At 36.5% G+C, this 22,344-nt stretch overlaps 3 protein-coding genes and 1 non-coding gene across 5 annotated transcripts; 1 reads left to right on the top strand and 3 right to left on the bottom strand.

Moving 5' to 3' along the window:
- The first annotated feature begins 225 nt into the window (after positions 1-225).
- Positions 226-2,681, top strand: LOC142546630 (NADH dehydrogenase [ubiquinone] iron-sulfur protein 4, mitochondrial-like). The gene is made up of 5 exons (XM_075654450.1): positions 226-474; positions 767-855; positions 1,501-1,630; positions 2,301-2,330; positions 2,440-2,681. The coding sequence occupies exons 1-5, from the start codon at positions 307-309 to the stop codon at positions 2,497-2,499; spliced, it is 477 nt and encodes a 158-aa protein (XP_075510565.1). The 5' UTR covers positions 226-306; the 3' UTR covers positions 2,500-2,681.
- A 436-nt stretch (positions 2,682-3,117) lies between these two features.
- On the bottom strand, positions 3,118-3,191 carry TRNAT-AGU (transfer RNA threonine (anticodon AGU)). Its single transcript has one exon. It is a non-coding gene; the product is annotated as a tRNA-Thr (tRNA).
- Positions 3,192-5,084: 1,893 nt separating this feature from the next.
- On the bottom strand, positions 5,085-8,826 carry LOC142546629 (ACT domain-containing protein ACR1-like). The gene is made up of 9 exons (XM_075654449.1): positions 8,420-8,826; positions 8,293-8,338; positions 7,858-7,972; positions 7,615-7,682; positions 6,858-7,529; positions 6,663-6,767; positions 5,429-6,585; positions 5,287-5,347; positions 5,085-5,215 (listed from the first exon to the last, which is right to left on the bottom strand). Exons 1-7 carry the CDS (start codon positions 8,488-8,490, stop codon positions 6,199-6,201), a joined length of 1,464 nt encoding a protein of 487 aa, XP_075510564.1. The 5' UTR covers positions 8,491-8,826; the 3' UTR covers positions 5,085-5,215; positions 5,287-5,347; positions 5,429-6,198.
- Positions 8,827-10,176: 1,350 nt separating this feature from the next.
- Positions 10,177-19,292, bottom strand: LOC142546628 (growth-regulating factor 1-like). 2 transcript variants are annotated; one of them, XM_075654447.1, is made up of 4 exons: positions 18,665-19,292; positions 18,076-18,258; positions 11,378-11,723; positions 10,177-11,285 (listed from the first exon to the last, which is right to left on the bottom strand). In XM_075654447.1, exons 1-4 carry the CDS (start codon positions 18,849-18,851, stop codon positions 10,631-10,633), a joined length of 1,371 nt encoding a protein of 456 aa, XP_075510562.1. In that variant the 5' UTR covers positions 18,852-19,292; the 3' UTR covers positions 10,177-10,630. The 2 variants fall into 2 exon arrangements, with proteins under 2 accessions (XP_075510562.1, XP_075510563.1); XM_075654448.1 differs by having other exon boundaries at positions 18,671-19,292.
- Between the last annotated feature and the right edge of the window lie 3,052 nt (positions 19,293-22,344).

Here is a 22,344-nt window from a genome sequence, read left to right as displayed (position 1 = left end):
ATTTCCTATCATTTTGAGTTAAATCAAACTTTGTCCATCTCTAATTTTTTGTAAAATTATCAATGTTAAAAATTTAAACATCATTAATTTATTTCAGATAGCTTATTAATATTCATTTTATTAATTTTATCATGTTTATTTAATTAAGTAATAAAAACAACAAACAAATTTTAAATATACAAGTGGCCCAACAGAAATCATAATTTCATATTCGCCCCAAATTTACATCATTTTCGTTTCCCCAAAGTAGTCTGCGGACTGCTGCAGAAATACGGAACAGAGAATTAACCCATTTTTTCTGGACTAATGGCGAACTCACTGCAACGGATGCGGCATTTACTTTCTGTGAATTCAAATTGGCTGGCGATTTCTCCATTTTCGAGGGCTTTCTCCACGGATGATTCGTTGGTTGAAATCAAGCCTGGAGAGATCGGTGTCGTCTCTGGTATTCCTGAAGAGCACCTCCGTCGTAAGGTACAATCATCATCTTTCCGTTCAGTTTTTTTTTTTCATTTGTTTTTTCTGGAATGAAGTTCATTTTTTTCCCAATTGGATGGTGAATTAATTTGTTAGATCAATTGTTGGACTAGTTAGCTAGGGTTTCGGCATAATCAACATCAAATTTGTCGGAATTGGTATTATTTTATTGTTTGTTTCGTCTTGCTCTTGTATTTGTAACAACTATATCAACTCTCAATTACTTAATTAAGGACTTTTAACAAGTACATGTCAAATGCTACTTTTAGTTTAATTGAAGTTTTGACAGGTTCTGATTTTCTCACCTGCTCGAACTGCTACACAACAAGGTTCTGGAAAACTTGGGAGGTGGAAGATTAATTTTTTGTCCACTCAGAAGTATGCAATTTTCTTCTATTAATGTTCTGGTTCCCTGCCTTAAAATGTCCTTTACCGTCTAGTTTAGACTTGCATAGTTGTTTTGATCATAGCTCTTTCTTCTTTCCGTGACTTGTTTGGCGGAAGAAAATGAGTGATAGTGGATTCCATTTTTCTTTACAAGGACCGGCTTGTTTAGATTTGAACAAATTGAAGCTGTCATAAGTTAGATGTGCTGAGGTTCATTATAAATAACTTGTATGACATGGTTGTACCTCGTGTCCGACTTTGGAACAAAATGCAGTGCTAAGGAAGTAAATCTTGTTGGGATGAGAAAATATTTGATTGACCAAAAGTTTATATGCTAATTTCGTCACGTATATTGGTCAGGAAGTTCGTTTGACTTAAATATGTGGGAAGGAAAAGAAAATGTTCCTTTAATGATTCCTCCCCTTGCTACCCAGTTGTCAGTACCCCCTGTATTTTTCTATTTCCTGTCTCTTAGCAAAAAGCTGGGTTGAGAGTAAAAGCAAAGTAATCCACTATTCTCTCTCGTTGTCCCTCAGTTTCTTTTTAGTTGTTTAATCGCATGTTTCTCTCAATGGTCAACTTTTCTTCTTATATTTTACGATCACTCAGTAAGATTGTGGTATTTGTGGCATTTAGATGGGAAAATCCGTTGATGGGTTGGACATCCACAGGGGACCCATATTCACATGTTGGTGATTCTGCATTAAGCTTTGACAGTCAAGAAGCTGCAATATCATTTGCCGAGAGGCATGGTTGGGAATACACGGTATGACTTGTTTCTCAGTTTACCCTTCAGAACAAACTTTTGCTGCCTTTGTAGCTGTTTAAGAGCCTTTTGTTTTCCCCCTCCGTCTTTTGACATACTATCGATCTTGAATTGTATTATCTAAGGAAGAGAGTTATTTCTTCAACATATTGCTACTTTGGAATTGTTGACATGTATTGGTTTGAGTGTGGAAAAATCGGAGAAGATTCCTGTGACAAATGGGTTGGTAATATTCTGAATAACTGTTTATCACTTGCTTTTGCTGGAACTACAGAAATTTAATATAAATAAATATTCAACTTTACATGATTATCCGTGTTATGTTTGACTTGGGCTGGGTGGTATTAGTGTGGATGCCTTGTTAGATTCAATTTGGTGATATTGGCATTTTATTAGAACTTATATATGTCCAATACTGTTCCACATGTTCAAAATTCTTTTATTAAAAAATAAAAGGAATTTGGAGGAAAGGCAAATCTTGCACTTGTTACAGTTGCTACACGATAGCGAGCAGGTCATGATAAGGCAGTGCAATTTTTCTAGTTGATTTTACATGGATGATTCTAGCTTTTTTTTAAAATTAGACTTATTCATCTATATTTTTAAAGCTTGTGTTTTTTCTACTTGCTTTTGATTGAAAAATTGAGCCTTTGCAACTTTTGACTTTCAGGTTAAGAAGCGCCAGACACCGCTATTGAAGGTGTGAGATTCATGTTTCAAAATTTATGTTCCGGTTATAGCTTGTGGCATGAACTTAAGCAGCATCCTCGACTTATCTCTGCTTTTATCGTTGAATAATCTGCTTGCAGGTGAAAACTTATGCTGACAATTTCAAATGGAAGGGCCCTCCGACGACAGATGTGAACTAAATTAATTTCCCCCAATGTTCATCTTTTGTGCTTTTTTGGGTGATCAAAATCTTGCCCGATATTTTACCGTTTCCTGTTCAACATGCATAATGGATTTTCCTTATGTGGACAATGCATTCCCAACTTGGGATTTTCGGAATTAGTTGGTGAATAAACCCGTGTACGTCATGATTTCATTTATATATATGCATTCTGTATGTAGGAAATCCCTTGACAAGACCTATCTATCTTACATGAATGACATAAATGCTTTATGTCGTTCGGTTCTATAAATTAATAAAATCGAAAAAACAAAAAGTTAAGAAACTTATGCAGAACAAGGTAATGTGATTTGTCCGCTGAAGTTTCATAATATAGTAGTGACCTTGGAATCGGGGTGGCAAACAAATCTGAAACACACAATGTAAACCAACATTTATTTCTTGGTAAATAAAGAAAAAATTTCTTAATTTATAAATATCAACGAGAATTTGGTTCACAATAATCTTAATAATTCAATAGTAACATTTTCTATAGGAATGGACCGAATGGTCGGGTTAGCTTTGTTAGCAAAAGCTCATCTTAATCCGCATCCGCAGAAGGTAAGTGATAATTAATTATTAATCAGAGAAAAATAATTGCTCTCGTTGAGAGTCGAACTCAAGACCTCCCGCTTACTAAACGGGTGCTCTAACCAACTGAGCTACGAGAGCTTGTTGAACGAACGATACAAAATTTTTATATAATAATTATACATATTTTGAGGCAATGTTTTGCTTCTTTTCCTTAAAAAAATCGTTTTCAAACACCTAAAAAGCGAAATAATTTCTAAAATTTATTCTCAAAATATATTTCTATACTATTTTAAATCAATTTTTTACGTTTTTGTTGGATTGCATAGGAATAGGATGGGGATTAATGGATTATTTAGAAACCTTACCATGGGCACAATCATTCCTCTTATATGTCATACTCAGGGTGTTCAAAAATTGAATTAAATCGAAAAAAAAAAAAATCAGATCAAATTATATGGTATGGAGTGGTTTTCAGACAATCAGGGTTTGAATTAGTTATAAAATCCGACAAACTGTAAAATTTTGTTTGTTCAAATTTTGGATAAAGGTAAACAAAACTTTGGATAAATATACACCAAACCAAATCATGTAATAAACTTTGTAATAAACCAACTACATTCATATAAAAAAATCATGTAATAAATTTTGTTAATTTAGTGTGACTTTTATTGCATATAAGTACATTTTATACGATTTTTAGTTTATACTATATTATTTGTGGACATTGTAACGGACCGATTACATCGATACTTTATTATTGTAGATTTTATTCCAAATAAACATAAATTTATCCCTAAACATCTAAGTATCTTATAATTTGCAAAATTATGTAACTATAATAAGTATTTTAATATATGATTTTTTTATAATCAATCTAGTCCAATATCAAATAAAATAATTTTTTAATTTATGTCGAATTTCGATCATTGTTAGTTTTTTAAATACCATCTTGTGCACTAATTCACTATAAAATTCAAAAAATTAAATTTAGTGATCCAAACCAGACCAAATCGAAATTCACGATTTGTGTTGATATAGTTATAAAAATTTCATTGTTTGATTTGATTTAGTTTGAAACTTTGTAAAACCGATTTAATTTGATTGACTTTTGTATTTTTTTTAAAATCCTAAACCAAATCAAGCTGCATTTGAACACCATATCCTTCCTTTTTTTAGTAAGTCTCTTGTGAGACGGTTTCACGAATCTTTATTTGTAAGACGGATCAACTCTACCCATATTCACAATAAAAAATAATGCAGTAATACTTTTTCATTGATGACTCAAATAAGAGATCAGTTTCACAGAATACTACCAGTGAGAACGTCTCACACAAGTTTTTACCGTTTTTTTTTAAAAAAATACTTTTAAATATATTACAAACTTGTATTGAAAAACTAATTGAAACTAGAATTAAAAACTGCGGTTGAATATTATTGAAAGGAATATCATTCCTTTCAATTATATTTGGGTTGTTTTATGTCAAGTAACGGCCAGACCAAGTTGATCTCTCATTTAAAAAAAAACTTAGAATCGAAGTCTTGAATAAGAAAATCGAACAAGCTGCCGTTCATAGAAACATAGGCCCGTCAATAATTTATTTCAGGAGAAATATAAATAGAATATTCCATTAAATACCAAACAAGTCAAGATTTACGAAGAACTTGTAACATTCGACAATGATGTTTTTCGATGTTCGATAAATTCAAGGTTATGTTCTTTGAACATTACAATATCTTAGCCTTCCTCCTCCGCTTGATCTTGTTCTTCTTTGTGCAAAAAGAAGACGCTCCTAAACAATGCAATTTCGATCAAGCATCAGTGTTAATCCTAAATCAAAAGCGGGGAATGTAAAAGAACATGGAAGAAATTCATTCACCTGAATTGTTAGTTACAGTACTTGATCCCGAAGCGGTATTTTGTCGAACACTTTGCGGAGTTACATCCACACTATCAGCGCCACCATCGTTTCCGTTATCCGTTGTGTTGGGTAAAAGTGGCCCAATAATCTCCCTTCGTCGTGAGGCTGCTTCCTTGAATTTCCTCTTACGAAGCCTTTTCCTCTGCGACCTCGTCAGCTTTTCAGAGCCTCCGTTTTCGCCATTGTCATCATCACTGCTCGATGAAGACGAGTTACTATTATTATCCTCTAGCACTCCTGCGTCTATACAATAAAAAAAGATGATGTTTGTGTGAGGTAATAACCGCGTGTTCTTAGATATTTTTGACAAACACCTGGAAGGTAATACGACGAATCTGTGGAATTCTTTAGTTTCCCCTCTTCATCCCCCCCTGCCTGTACAAATGTAATAAAATCCATTGATTAAAATCAAATGGGGACAAAATTACAGTGAGATGAGGAAGAAAGGGTAGTCACTTGGGAAGGAGGGGATGGTGGAGGAGGATAAAGCATTTTGAGAAGCGCTTCATGGAACTTCTGTTGCTTTTCCTCTTGCTTCATTTTCTTGGAAATAATCTTCCACTTGTTTCGAACGAAGTCCGCGGTTTTTACGAATCCATTTCGACAGTGAGAGTAGAGAAACAAGAAACGAAAAACATATTCAGAAATCTTGAAGAAAATCAAGGGCACGAGCATGCAACTTTAGACAATCTAATCACACTAGCGATCAAAGATTAAACAGATCGATTTCAACTAAGCGAAAGCTCATTCGTTTTTCTTCTTTTCTTGAACAAATTAGAAACACATTCTACAGCTCAAGAAATATGGCCGCATCAAATATCTCCGTCATATTTTCCGTCTTTTACACGAACATATAACCCGTTTGATTATCTGTTCGGAGAGAACTTTTTATCATCGTCATCTGATTATTTGAAGTATTTTTTTAAAATAAAACGTTGTTTTGTATAAAAATCCTTTTCTGAAAAATGCTTACACATCGAGCTCTTTGGAAATTATAATATCTTTGCGCGATGTGATGCATATGAAAATTATAAGATACTCGCATTCAGGTCCATTATGATCTTTGTCGTGTCGTTGAAGTGCAAATATTCGAGAAGTCCATATTTCTTCCTTCATTTGTGAGGTTGCCTCAAAACTCAACTGTGTCTACGTACAGCCGAAAACAGGGATATTTGAAAGTGCCAAGTTGTGTTGATAGACGAAAACAGGGCATTCCTAAGAAGTTTTCAAGACTTTATGGGTCTGAAATTATTGGAAAGACGCTCCAGCTGCGCCCACAGTAAGCTCCCGAACGAAAGCCTTGGACACTCTTCAATCCCGCTGTTGCTGCTGCTGCTTCCTCTCATTCCCGAAAAACTTGCCCCTGGAGATGCACCCGATGGAGAGTTGTTCCCCACAATGATTGTACCTCCTACTTCTCGTCTCACAATCTCGAGTGTGCGAGGACTCACATCGTCATCGTATACATCTTTAACATAAAAAGTTCCGATTGCTTTTTCACCGCGAATCCCAATCTCTGCCCTCGTTATGGATAAACCGTTCTCTCTGAAAATTCGGCTGACATCTGATAACAGCCCTGTCCTGTTTTTGGTACGGATTTCTAGTCTCAATCCCTGCACGTATATGAGTAGATATAATGTTGGAATTCATTCTGTCTTTTTCAAAAATGAGGATGAAAACGATTACTTACATGAGATGCTCTTCTCTCCGTTGCAGCAATCAAACACCGGATGACCATACGCTTCTCACTTTCAGAATCCAGAGTGCCTCCATTTTTGTGCCGTAGATAGTACTCCTGCGATCATTTTCAAGATACATGGAATATAGAGTCAGGGAAATTCACAACCAAGTATAAGCAGCAAAAAACAATTCACGAGCCATTTACCTGGATAGCAAACGATCCTTCGGAGCTAATTGCAGCGTGAGAAACAACATACTGCAGGTCCATCAAAGCACATAACGTATCGAACAATAACTTTGGTCTATCTTTACTCCTCACTGAAACCAAAGAATATCCCATCTTTCTACAATTTTCAATCTGAACATGTGTACGGTTGCATCTCTTACTCTGCCCTTCTCGCCACTTTTCGTACCCATAAATATCATCATTAGTGCCACCACAACAAGAACATGATTCCTCGTAATCACCCTCAGCGGCCATTATTTGGTGGAGGCGCCTCTCCCTGTGTGTCTGGCTGGCTGCTGGGGGACATAACCTCAGGCTTCGAGGCTCGTCCTTGTAATGGTGGGCTCCCACCACATTTTCAAGTTGAGCCTGGACATGGGCAACTCGACAAGGGTCTGTTATTGGCCCGTGGTCTGAGCCATCGTCCACATTGATGATGCATGCCACTCGTCTATTGTGGGTCCATGCCACAGCATTAGAGATGTGGCATCCCAACCCAGCTAATACAGCCGACATCTCAGATATTAAACCTGGCCTATCTATTCCTGTCATCTCAAGTACCATTCTTCCTGTCAACGCTTCTTGGCTCGCTTCTTCTAGCCCGGTGTTTTGTTTAACTCCTTTAGAAGCCCTCGTACTTGTGCATATCCCCTATAAAAGTTGATCCTTCTTTTCTCCATCATCTATATAAAAACATATATAAAAAGAACAATGTCTTTAGTAATAACAACCCTACCTCTTGGATGTAACATAGGAGGCTTTGTTCAGTAACTTTGTTTCCTTGTTGATCAATCACGTGGAAGACTGGAATCCATAACCAAAATAACCCCGAGTGAAAACAAACACAACTTAATACAATTGCTTCCTCAGTTAACTGATAATTTCAAACCGAAACCCAACAGAATAGGTACGCACTCACTCGTGACTCGACACCAACTAGTTTGAGACTAAGTGTAAAAGAATGCTACTATTTACTCACCATCCATTAACCAACCACCATCAGAGGAAATGTAAGATTTTGAAATGATGAGGTCGAGATCTGTTAGAACTTGGACCATGTCCAACAACATCCCCTGCTTGTTAGCACTATCAACCTGCAATCCATATTTCGGTTTGAAGATATTTGGATACGTTCCTAAAATGCTACAGAAAACTGGTAGAGGTAATCCAAATTTTTTCAAGTTCATAAACATTAGATGATAAGACTATTGGATTGAAATAAAATTTCACATCCCAAATGCAAATATCTGAAAATTCAAGTTTTATAACATAACATACTCTGGTGGTTCTTACAAGAATAAGTTGAATCAAATCAAGAAACCCAATTCTCCATTCATGACAAACATGGATATAAAAATGACCGAAATATCTACATATATATATTCTGATGCTAAAAATTAGACTATTTACGAACCTTTACAAGCGTGCAATCCGGAAACGTGTCGTTGTCAATACAGACCCTGAAAAACCAAAGCAGTATGAACATCAAAATCTTATGCATTTCGGTTATGAGTTGTGAAAATTTAATGTTACAGGCAAACCTCGGGGGATTGATTCTTTCAATGAGTGATTCGAATTCCGGGTCGATGTATGGCTTGTAAGTTATATCCATTTATTCTGGAGCTGGATTCTTTTAATTCTAAGCTGCAGATATGAATCGATAGAAATGTACGTGTGTTCTCCTGGTTTTCAAGTTTATTTACGAATTTTAGTTGATAGTTCTAGGATTTGTAGAAAACCAACTTTGATTCTTGGAAAGCATCTGTCGAGAAGTGGGAACGTAGAATTTTCGATCAAGAATCACGGAACAAAAGGGACAAATAGAATGGTTTTTGTTCATCAATTGATCATGCATGCACCTTGAAAGAGAGAGATCGAGTTGCAGTTTATGAAGATTTCTCGAGAGAGAGAGAGAGAAACATGGAAGTATGTCGTAACATTGAATGCATATGCGCATGTATAGGTTGGGGGATTGATTGGAAGAGCCCGATTTGCAGAATGTTTTGTAAAAATTGACTCAAAGCATGGCCGTGAACATGCCACGTGGTGACGTGGCGATTGGGTCCGATGCCAGGTGCGGCGCCTCGGGCTCTCGGCAGCTAACACGTTGTCAATTCATGTGGTGATTTGGAAGCACGTTGTGAAAAATGTCGGGTTAAATTCGTCCTCCGCGGTCAATGTCCTAAGACTTGGAATTGTTTACTTTTCTAATCCTCCTACGATGTAAGCAAATTTTGAACCAAACACTATCTTAATCTTAATTCAATCATGTAAATTACGCATATTTTTCTATATATATATATATATATATATAGACACACACACACACATAATCAAGCTCTTTTAATAATTAATAATTAACGTAAGACAGCAATTGACAGTTTAATATTTGATCACCCGCATACTTGTCCGACTACATATTCTCTAGTTAGAAGTTTATAAAGAATCAAAAATAAAATATCAATTGGTGATGAGGTGACTCCATACGTTTCAAATTCCGGACGAATTGTTTTTTTTTTAAAAAAAACAATATATGAACAAAATTAATAAGATATATAAAAAGCATAATTTTCGACAGAGGTGAGGTGTAGTGGCTACAGCTGAGGCCTGCCACCTCTTGCATCCGCCCTTGACGACGAGTTTTAGGGAACTAATTTCTTTCCATTAAAAAATATTTAATTTTAGAAAATATCAATTTTATTGAAAATAAGAGTTAAAATTATTGAACGTTGAAAATAATAGTTGAAATTATTGAAAAATAATGTGTGATGATGTATGTAATGATTTATATATTTTTGGATAATTTCCAAAAAAAATCGATAAATAGATCTCTCTCAATTCGTGAAAAAAACACACAATTGAGTAAACCAAATTTTATAAAGTGTATAATTTAATATATTTTTTGAGTTTAAAATTTTTATTTTTTATCGTAAATTTTTATTTTTAACAAATTTGATTTAGACAAAAACTTGTGTGAGACGTTCTCACAAGTCGTATTTTGTAAGACGGATATCTTATTTCGATCATCCATAAAAAAATATTAATTTTTATGCTAAAAGTATTACTTTTTATTGTAAATATCGGTAGAGTTGACCGTCTCACAAATAAAGATTCGTGAGACCATCTCTCAAAAAACCTACTAATCAATATTTGGCACAGTCAACTGACTCTAGCAGTACAAATGTTACACTGGATATTGGAGTAATGGGCACATGGGGACACACGACAACCCATTCCTTGCTAGACCTCGTGATACATGTATACGCGGCAATCAAAGCCTAAACAGGCACGAAGTTGATAGATAAATCATCAAATATAATATTATTGGAGTTTACATTGACCAAAAAAATGGCACGACCAGAAGTAGTAAAAATATATAGTCGGCGACCTTCTTAGACATGAGCATGTAACACCATCACGTTCAACAGGTTGCACAGATTCTAAACAAAGAAATAAATTGGTGCTGCTCCAACGACATGAATATGTTACAGAAAGATTTACTTGAAATTTTGTGTTTCCGTTTCTCTAATCCATGCCTTACTCAACAATAAGAACATAACGGAGAATATGGAACTAGTATTAATTTCGATCCCAACCCTTCAAAATATTAAACACGTCACGCACTGATCAATATATGAATAACAATCAATTGTGTAGCTCAAATGATTTAGAGGTGAATCGGACCACCCCTACATGCCCAGTATGTTGATTCACGAGGATATTAACTTGGTTCACTGCTTCCACAACGGCTGTCAAAAGGTGGACTGATCCACGAAAGCTGTGGGAGAAGATCCCAATTTAGGCATACTATCCAAAGTTTGTTGTAACGAGAAGTTCTTGAGAGTTCCTATACTCGTAGTGGTGCTGGTCAAGGCCTCACCTAAAGGTCCCCCCATCGAATTTCCCCAAGAAAACTGCTTCTGAATTGGTTCACCAAGATCGATACTCGTGCCTAAGCTCATTTGGATTGGATTATGTTCCCAAGGTAGCCCTGGAGATGACATAATAGACTTCTCTTGTTTTGGAGAACTGGAGGATGATGAAAAATCCGGAGGAGCCATGGGGATAGACATTGAAAGCTGGGTCCAGTCGTAGTTTAGTTCTTCAGGCCAGGAAACATAGGAGCGATTTGAGTTATCCTTTGGCCAATCATCGATGAAATGTTGGATGGAGTTCTGTTCGTTTGCTTCTTGTTCGTGGAACCCTGAAAAAGATTCAGGGATTCTTGATTTAGTTAACGAGATTCTAACGGAAGGGTTAATGAGGGAATCCGAGGTAACATGTCCAAACTTCGACTCGGAGGTTTCTTCAAATGGTACACCTTCCTCTTGTACAGAAACTGATGCGTGTTTAGACTTTAGAACTTTAACACAAGGTATCAAGGACAGGTCTTGAAGTTCTTGGGATCTGTTGATTACATTTCGTGTTAGAAAACTTATGAAACAGCCAATAAGTCCAAAAGATTAAAGGACACCGAGATCTGCATCAGATAAACACACCTCTTTACAAGATTGTCAGCAGCAGAAATACCATTTTTGGGCTGCAAGTGATTAAACTGCCGCTGCACAGCACCAAGGTTGCTGTATCTGGATATCACCGACGCTGATGAGGAAGAAGCAATTGATGCCAGTTTTAAAGTAGTGGATCCAGAGACAGTATGGCCAGTCTGGCCTTCCACAGGCTTTCTTGAACGGTGGCGGCCTCTGTTGATGTGCCTTTCACAGTATTTCTGATCCGGCACAGCATCTCTCGAGCACCGCCACTTCTTTCCATCGGTTCTCCTACACCTCCCTGGTTCGGGATCATTCCTGCCAGAGAAACCGAGAGGGAAAGGACCCCATCCCACTGAATGTACAAAGAGAGGGAACAAAAAGAACCTGTCAGATGCCTTGTAAATGTGCAATTTAACATTCAACTGGACAAGTACTTCAACATATATGTTATTTTCAGTTCTAGATGAAAACATTATAAAGCTAATGAGAATGAAGATAGTTGAAAATTTCTGATTGGTACTACATTTGAAAAAACCCAACAAAGTATCATACATAGATAACAAAAATTGTGAATAATAATAAAGCCTGGATCTTCAGAAATTGATGTATAAGAATTAAAAGCCAACTTACTTCAATACTTCCTATTTTAAATAGAAAAATCTATCCCACTATTCGAGGCCTAGGCTTCGGAGTCTTGTAAATCAATAATTTTTGGCTAGTTAAAATCTACTCCCAATATTAGAGACACGTGAACTTCAAAAGATACATCTCAATTTACACACAACAAAACACATTTCCAAATTTTTGTTAGATAAAATTGCTAAAACAGTAGCGTAGAAACGAGCTTGTAGAGATAAAGCAATAATCGAAACAAGTGTGATGTTTACAGTATGACTATTGTGTAAAAAAAAAAACAAAACCAAACCGAGGCCTGTAGCATGTACAGTTTTCTTAAAACAGATTCGTCCCCTCGTGTATGTGCTTCGAGGATCATCTTGGACGTCTGTTTCCCAGGATACAACGGAACAACCAGCAGTGACTTAGCACGAGACACTACTACGACGAACTGAAAACATATCTTTACTTTATCACCGAGATTTAACGGAGGCCAAATGAAAAGCTAACAATATGAAATGCAAGAGAATACTTGAAAGAGAAAAGATTATCATGTGAATGAAATGAGAAAATGAACCCACTATATGTAAGCCTCAAAATCCACACCAAAAGTCATGGAAGATTAATTAACTCAATTAATCTTCCCATTAACTCAAGAATATGAAGAACCAAAAGTCTTCAAGTAACTCAAGAATGTGAAAAGTCAAAAGACATTGCACAATAATGAGCCACAACCAACTCAAGAATGTGAAGAGCCAAAAGACACTCCCACATTCATGAGTCATAACTTTCATTCAAACTCTAAATTTTATTAAAATTTCCAACAATCCCCACATGAATGAAAATTGATACAAATCTTGGTGACAAAGTTCTACAGTTGAATCCTGCATAGGATAGGTAGGTGTTACCCTTTGAACCTTCCCTTATGAAATATATTTGCTTTACTAGCTGACCAGTAGACATGTTGTCCTTGAACTGTTCTGTCGTTTATGTAAATTAAGATATACTTCACACAAGATTCTCCATGATATTATTCAGTTCTCATGATCGTGTTCGTTTTGGCCATGAACACACGCCTGGTTCTGCAAGAGGGTCTAGAATTGAGCCCTGCAATTCCTTCGAAGCGGCCCCACTTCTCTCTCACATAGGTGATTCTATATTGCTTCTTATCAGAATCATTAAAAGCCGTAAGCTTATCCTCAACATTCACTGTTTCATAATAGGAATGGACTAGGGATAACCCCCACAGTGATTTTCCAAATTAGTGCGATTAGGTTTTCCCATTGAACCTAGTTCTTGGGATCTCCAATCAGCGTAGGTTGGGTTTTCCTTCGCACCAATTTATTCAATAGGCTTGAGCCCCATTCCCCTTGACGATTTCACAACTAACTCTCTGTTTAACCCTTTGGTTAGCGGATCCGCTATATTATCCTTTGACTTTACATAGTCAACAGAGATAACTCCAGTTGAGAGTAGTTGTCTGATGGTATTGTGTCTACGACGTATATGCCTAGACTTACCAGTATACATTTTATTTTGTGCCCTTCCAATCGCAGATTGGCTGTCACAATGTATGCATATAGCTGGCACTGGTTTTTCCCATCCTGGAACATCTTCTAATAAGTGACGCAGCCATTCAGCCTCTTCAGCACACTTGTCAAAAACTATAAATTCAGATTCCATTGTGGACCTGGCTATTACAGTTTGTTTAGAAGATTTTCACGCAATTGCTGCACCTCCTAAAGTGAATACAAATCCACTAGTAGATTTTGAGTCTTTCATATCAGATATCCAATTTGCATCGCTGTATCCTTCAATAACAGCAGGATATCTGGTATAGTGCAGCCCATAATCACGAGTATACCTTAATTATCTTAGCAATCTGATAATTACTTTCCAGTGTTCAACTCCTGGATTACTCGTGAATCTACTCAAATTGCTCACTGCATAAGCTATGTCTGGTCTTGTACAACTCATTAAGTACATCAGACTTCCAATGACTCGAGAATATTCTAATTGAAACATACTCTCACCTCGATTCTTTGATAGATGCTGACTGATATCAATTGGGGTTCTAGCCAAAGCAGAGTCATTCTTATTGAATTTCTCAAGTATTTTGTCAACATAATGTGACTGACTTAGAACTAGCTTTTCTGATGTTCTATTAATTTTAATTCCAAGGATTACATCGGCTAAGCCCAAATCTTTCATGTCAAATCTTGAGTTCAATAACTTTTTGGTGGTTTTAATCATCTTATCATTACTACCAATGATAAGTATGTCATCTACGTAAAGACATAAAATGACATATCCATTTACTTCACCCGTTTACAAACCTTGTTTTCTTGCCCAGTCGCAGAAAATCCTTCAGGTTGTTCCATGTAAATTTCCTCTTCTAAATCTCCATTTAGAAAAGCTGTCTTTACGTCCATTTGGTGTACTTCAAGATTCCGTAAGGCGGCAATCGCAAGTATCACATGAATAGAGGTTATTCTCGATACAGGAGAATATGTGTCAAAGTAATCAAGCCCTTCATGTTGATGGTAACCTTTAATTACCAATCTGGCTTTATACTTATCTATGGTTCCATCTTATTTCATTTTCCTTTTGAAAACCCATTTACAGCCTAGTGGTTTGTTTCCCGGACGAAGATTTACTAATTTCCACGTATAGTTTTGTAAAATGGATTCCATTTCGGAATTGATAGCCTCTTTCCATAGAGGTCCCTCAGATGAACTCATTGCTTCCTTGAAGTTTTGAGGGTCACTTTCCATCATGAAAGTGATGAAATCCGGACCAAAGGATTTCTCAGTCCTAGCTCTCTTGCTACGTCTAGGTTCAATATCTTGATCAAGCTCTTGTTCTTTATCAATTGTCTCATACAATCTTTTGGATGAACTTGGTTCTTCCTTAGATTTGTATGGAAACATGTGTTCAAAGATCGAAGCATTTCTTGATTCCATTATCGTATTCTTATGAATATCAGGTATTTGAGATTCATGTACAAGAAAACGATACGCAGTACTGTTTTGAGCATATCCAATGAAAATGCAATCAACAGTTTTTGGACCTATCTTTACTTTTTTTGGAGTGGGTACTGCTACCTTAGCAAGACACCACCACACTCGCAAGTATTAGTAAGAAGGACTTCTACCATTCCATAACTCATATGGACTCTTATCTAGCTTCTTTCGGGGTATCTTATTTAAAAGGTAATTAGCTGTTAGAATAGCTTCCCCTCACAAGTTCTGTGGTAAATAAGAACTTAATAACAACGCATTCATCATTTCTTTCAATGTGCGATTCTTTCTCTTTGCAATGCCATTTTGCTGAGGAGAATAAGGTGCAGTTCTTTCGTGTTTGATACCGTGTTGAGCACAAAACTCAGCAAATGGTGATTCATATTCACCTCCATGATCACTTCTTAGCACCTTAATTTTCTTGCTAAGTTGGTTTTCAACTTCACTCTTATATTGGACAAATTTGTCAATAGCTTCATCCTTACTTTTGAGGAGATACACATAACAAAATTTTGTGTTATCGTCAACAAAAGTGATGAAGTATTTATTTTCACCACGAGTTTGCACACTTTTTAAATCACATATATCACTGTAAATTAGATCAAGTGGTTCACTATTTCTTTCAATAGTTCGAAAATATGATCTCGTTAGTTTTGCTTCAACACAAGTTTCACATTTGTGTTGTTTATCAATTTGGAATGCAGGAATGCTTTTCATGTTAATTAGTCTACGAATTGTATCGTAATTAACGTGTCCAAGTCTACCATGCCATAAACAAGAAGACTCAAGCAAGTAAGCAAAGGTATTAACTTTATTCATTACAGGCTTAATAGCCATTACATTCAGTTTGAATAAACCATTACAAACATACCCTTTCCCAACAAACATTCCACTTTTCGACAAAACCACTTTATCCGACTCGAAGACAATGCGGAAACCATGCTTGTTAAGAAGCGACCCGGACACCAAGTTCTTACGGATGTCTGGTACATACAGCACATTGTTCAAAGTCAGTTCTTTTCCAGATGTCATCTTTAGGACAACTTTTCCTTGACCCTTGATATCGGAAGTGGCAGAATTTCCCATGAATAGGTTTTCCCCATTCATAGATTCCTCAAGAGTAGCAAACATCTCCTTGTCGGAGCAAACATAGCGAGTGGCACCAGTGTCGATCCACCACTCCCTTGGGTTAGAACCCACCAGATTAACTTCTGATATTACAGCACAGAGATTCATGTTCGAAACCTCTTGAGATATGTTCTCCACCATATTCACCTCTCGGTTTCTCTTTGACTTCTTACATTCAGATGCCTTGTGACCCATGCTATCACAGTTATAGCATTTTCCAGAGAACTTCTTCTTTGAAACACCTCCTTTGGGTCTGAGGTTCAACTTCTTGTTGGAGGGTGAGAAGTTTCTCTTTTTCGAGCTTTGGCCATGCTCGACAACATTTGCCTTAGCGTCAACAGGAGAAAACAATCGTCTTTCCGAACTCTTGTTGTCTTCCTCGATGCGAAGTCTAACAATGAGCTCTTCAACATTCATCTCCTTTCGCTTGTGTTTCAAGTAGTTTTTGAAATCCTTCCAAGCTGGTGGTAGTTTCTCAACTATAGCAGCCACTTGGAAAGATTCGCTCAACGTCATCCCTTCGGCGTGAATCTCGTGAAGAATCACTTGGATTTTTTGAACTTGACTGATAACCGGCTTAGAATCCACCATTTTAAAATCCAGAAAGCGGCCTACAAAAAACTTCTTGGCCCCGGCATCCTCGGTTTTGTACTTTCTGTCAAGGGATTCTCATAGCTCTTTGGATGTCTTCTTTTCGCAGTACACATTGTACAGCGAGTCTGCCAATCCATTCAGCACATAATTTCGGTATAGGAAATCAGAATGATTCCAAGCCTCCAGTGCACTGACGGATTCAACATCTCCCTCACCCTCTTTCAGGTTAGGAGCATCCTCGAATAGGAATCTAGCCAGGTTCAGTGTTGTCAAGTAAAACAACATTTTCTACTGCCACCTCTTGAAGTCCACACCAGTGAACTTCTCAGGCTTTTCACCGTGACTTGCTGGAACAGCAACCGCAGCAGCACGTGGGGTACCATGAGGGACAACTTGAGCCACAGTAGGGACAACATAACCAGTTTCCCTTTGCACGCTGGTTTCAGTAGCCATATCTGTAACAAACCACGTAATGAGTAATCTGTTTTAAGTTTGTTAGATAAAATTGCTAAAACAGTAGCGTAGAAACGAACTTGTAGAGATAAAGCAATAATCGAAACAAGTGTGATGTTTACAGTATGACTATTGTGTAAAAGAAAACAAAACCAAACCGAGGCCTGTAGCATGTACAGTTTCCTTAAAACAGATTCGTCCCCTCCTGTATGTGCTTCGAGGATCGTCTTGGACGTCTGTTTCCCAGGATACAACGGAACAACCAGCAGTGACTTAGCACGAGACACTACTACGGCGAACTGAAAACGTACCTTTACTTTATCACCGAGATTTAACGGAGGCCAAATGAAAAGCTAACAATATGAAATGCAAGAGAATACTTGAAAGAGAAAAGATTATCATGTGTATGAAATGAGGAAATGAACCCACTATATATAAGCTCCAAAATGCACACCAAAAGTCATGGAAGATTAATTAACTCCCATTAACTCAAGAATATGAAGAACCAAAGGTCTTCAAGTAACTCAAGAATGTGGAAAGTCAAAAGACACTCCACAATAATGAGCTACAACCAACTCAAAAATGTGGAGAGCCAAAAGACACTCCCACATTCATAAGTCATAACTTTCATTCAAACTCTAAATTTTATTAAAGTTTCCAACAATTTTATCATTCACTTTTTCTACTCGAGCGTTGGAAGAAACTAACTAACAAGTCCATATTATTTTACCATCAGGGTGATAGTTGAGAGGGAGACTTAGAGCACACGCATGACTTCGATTTTTTAAATTTATATGTAAAGGTATTTTTTGATCAACTGCTTTTCTTTCCCTAAGGTATGTCTGCTCCTGGTAATCCAGATTGCGCTAGATATCAAAAAGAGATGAAGCTTACAATACGTAGAAGCATAAGATCCATGTGATCCAAAAGGGTATAGGGTTCTCTTGAGTGGCACTAGTAAATTCGAAGGAACAGGGACATTTGCCACAATGTGCTTGTAGATCAAAGCTTGATGTTCCAGCTCCAGCCATTGGGAAGGAGTAAATGGCCCTTTTAGCCTAGAAAAAGGCCCGCCCACTGCAGCGAAGAGAAGCAAGGCCAGTTAAGTTTATCTCCTTCAACCAGAAGTTCAGTTCGTATATCGAGAAGAATTCGGATTTTTTATACAAATTTTTAAAAAGATTAAAGTTTTTTGCCAAAATACGATCATTATCGCCTTAGCCCATTTGTTAGTTAACTAATGTATGCCTGTGTGGCTGAAATATTAAGAACTGAAAGTAAGCTCTTTCCCACAGATATATAAAGAAAACAAAAACAGTTCACAAAATATTTTTAATTTCTGCAAATCAGACAGTAGAAAAATCATAATCCTGTGGGGAAAAAACTCCGAAAAAGAAGCAAGACAACAGAGTAAATCAAAACAAAATGCATTTATAAGCACACGTACATATATAAATATATGCATAGATTCATAAATACATACATATACCCCCAGCTATGCTCTGATTTTCATCCTGGTAAATTGAAAATGCTATATTTTTACTGGAACCGCCGCCGCTCATCCCCCCGCTGTATGGCGTCTCGGAACAAGAAAACGAAATAACTTTTCTCCCATCATTAGATCTTCCAACAGCGGTAAAAGGTATACCAACTTCACCATGCTTCGGCATTTTTGGTGATATGCAGCGGCTATTCTCAGCAAGAATGGATCTTTCTTGCTTCAGATTCGCGGATCCACGACATTTTTCATTTCTGGGTTCGGTAGCACCCCCCCCCCCCCCCCCCCCCCCACACCTGGATTAGGAGAGGTTTGCCGCTGGCCGACCACTGCTGAATCCATTTCTTGGGAAAAAGAACCCCAGGGAAGAGAATGAGTTCATTTCAAGCAGCTCGATTGAAAAGATAAATATCTCAAAAATTGATGGGGTACAGCTCAAGGATGAGCTGCAAGTTAAAAAAACATTATTGGTGATGGATATTTGTGTGTGAAGCAAGATCGATTCTTTGAAAAGAAAAGGGGGAAACTCTGTGTGTATTTTGCCTGCTTGTGTGTGTGTGGCGGGGAGAGAGGACAAATGCTTTCAACGATGTCAAGGACGTGTTTGGGTTCAAACTTGTGAATATGATATAGAGCTAGGTTAATTATATAGTTTCTGGGAAATATTAATTATATTTTACCATGAATATTCGAATTTATGAATTATGGCCAGTTATGTCATTAATGAGTTTGCAATCGCGGTTTACCAAAAGAATATTGCATAAAAATTTCCATGTGTGCTCGTATATGTATATCACACATACATGATGTGAGACTGATTGAAAGATTTTGATGTTGAGCAGAAAAAATTAAATTGAATATTGATAATTTATACAGAGACCTTTAGATTAATTTAGATTATTTATAGAAAGACCTTTCGGATTAATTTATTAAGATTGAAATAATTTTATGTTGATGAATTTACAATGATATAATTATTCCGTGATAATAACAAAAAATAAAGTTACATTTGTTGTTAATATTAAACCAAACCATGACACACTCAAATTAAATAATATAATAATATAGATATGTATATGGTTGATTTCGAGTGATTCACATATAAAAAAAAATAAAATAAAAAAATGCATAGACAACTTTAAAAATTTCAATTTAAAAAATAACTAAATCATGAAAAATATTGGGAAAAGAAATGAGACGGCAGCGAGACGTTTAACAATGATAGAAGCTGGCATTTTGATTTTTTGTGGCACCAATTCTTACTGCAGAACAATGTTCCCATTTTGGGGTTACAATATCCAAAGCGTATCAGCTTAGGTTGTGTTCCATCCAATCAATCAAACCAAGACTAAATGCACATTAAAGTGTGCATACGGGAATTTGACCTTACTCCAAAATGCAAGTATAGCCTTGACCCCCATTTACCAAAGTAGTTGGCTCATAATTTCCAAAGTCCCACCAACGTACTGGATTGGGTTATGGTCCTGATAGCTCAATTGCTCTTGATACGAGTAAACATGTTAGAATGAAGCTAGCGGAAAAAGTTGACATGTATTTCTTTATATTTATGCAGTGACATGGATCGGACTGAAAAATTTAACCCATTTTGACATTTTTATCGATTTCATTTAAGTCGATCTGGTTCTTGAATGGGTGGTTGAGACTTTGAATGCTTGATGATTTTCTTATCCAAATTCATGAATCGTCTTCAAACTGATGCTAGATCAAATTAAGTCAAAATCTGAACAATACACAATATTATGTCTGTCTTATGTTGATTTACCAACACGATTTCTGGTTAAATTGCCCCCATGAGCTTCCCTGATTTGGACGATGAAATAATATAACATATTTATATATAATGTGGTGAAAATCTTGGAGTATTGATAAGAATAAATGAAAATGGAGTTGGCATTAAATAAAACATGGTATTTCTAATTATATTTTTCCATTAGGAAATTCCATAAGCTGAATGACTACTTGCAGTTCAATGATTGGGGCGGGGTCGGGTGTCATGTGGTTAGCATCAGGCCCAATAGAATCACCAACCCATCATAATTTTTTTAAAACCATAAAATAAATAATAAATTTTTTAAAACCATAAAAAATCATTTATATTATATTTTTATAAAACATAAAAATACATCATCCCAATTTTAAAAATAATACAAATTTTACAAGCCAAATAAAACATCAGACTCAGTTGAAACTAAAATAATTACAAAGAGTTAATCTAAAAAAAGCAAAAATTTGTGTGAGACGGTCTCACGTGTCGTATTTTATGATACAAATATTTTATTTGGATCATCCATGAAAAATTATTACTTTTTATGCTAAGAGTATTACTTTTTATTGTGAATATCGGTAGGATTGACCCGTCTAACAGATAAAGATTCGTGAAACCGTCTCACAAGATATCTACTCTCTAAAAAAATCATTAGCACCTTATGTAAGGACCGTATATCGTATTATCGTAAATCCTATGTGATTATCGATAATGTATGAAATTGTCATGTGATTATGTATTTGAGGTATATCCTGACAACGAAATTGAGAAATGAATATTGAATATGATTTGACGTTGTAAGAGCTCGAGTGGAGAGGCCGGACGCCAACTTAGTACAAACAAAAATATTTGTACAGAATGTGTGGCGCACGGGAGGTAGAAAATGACCGCCCGAGCGCCAGGGTAAGTTAAATGAGTATGCGGGCAGAATATGCCGCGCCCGAGCGGTAGTTTGTGATCGCCCGAGCGCAGGTACTAGTGAAAGCCGGGGGCAGAATGTCTCGCGCTCGGGCGCGAGAATTCCACCACCCGAGCGCGAGAGGCGGTGGGATAAGAATAAATTATTCTCTTTCCTTCTTCCGTCAGTTAGTTTCAACAATTTCGAGGGAATTTGAGAGATTTCGATTTTCTTTCGTCCAAATCAACTTCGAAACGCTGTCTAAACGCGAAACAAATTATATATTTGTGATCGTCGCGTCGAGGGCTTCTGACTGAGGTAATTTTCTTCTAGTTCCAGCAGCTCGAAATATTAAAGTGCTGGAATAGCATGTATTTGAGGTTGAATTTCCTATATGTAGTAGAATAACCGACAAGAAACTCATATTCGAAGTCGGAATTGAATTATGACATGCTTTGAATTTGATATGAATTTTTGAAGTTTCAAATGATATTTGAAACTCATATTAATGATTTTGGAGTATATTATTGATTGGAATGAGTATGTTATTGATGTAGATAAAGTGTAATATCAATATCTTCAGGCTACGTCAACTGGAAACGAAGAATTGAGGTATGTTGCGACCGGGTAACATACGACATGTATCTGTATTATATGATATATGTTGGATTGAGTTGATTGATTGGAATGAGATTATGTGTCTATATGCCTTATTTGTTGATTGATGTGGCATACATGACATTGAGATTGTGATATCGATGTATAAAATAAATGTTTTGTTAACACACATCATTTTATGCATACATCGATACATGACATGCACGTTGAGATATGATCCTTGGATACCCTGATTATGATTTGATTGGATTCCGAGGTTTGTGAACACAATCGCTATGTCGGTATTATATGACCCGTAAAACATAGACAATTGTGGCCCCATATGATTGGATATGAGATTTGGGATTTGATGGCGCTTTGCCG

The sequence above is a fragment of the Primulina tabacum genome, chromosome 5 (assembly GCF_025594145.1).
Source record: "Primulina tabacum isolate GXHZ01 chromosome 5, ASM2559414v2, whole genome shotgun sequence".
NCBI lineage: Eukaryota > Viridiplantae > Streptophyta > Magnoliopsida > Lamiales > Gesneriaceae > Primulina > Primulina tabacum.
Note: the sequence above shows the minus strand (reverse complement) of the source record. Positions and strands in the feature narration are given on the sequence as shown.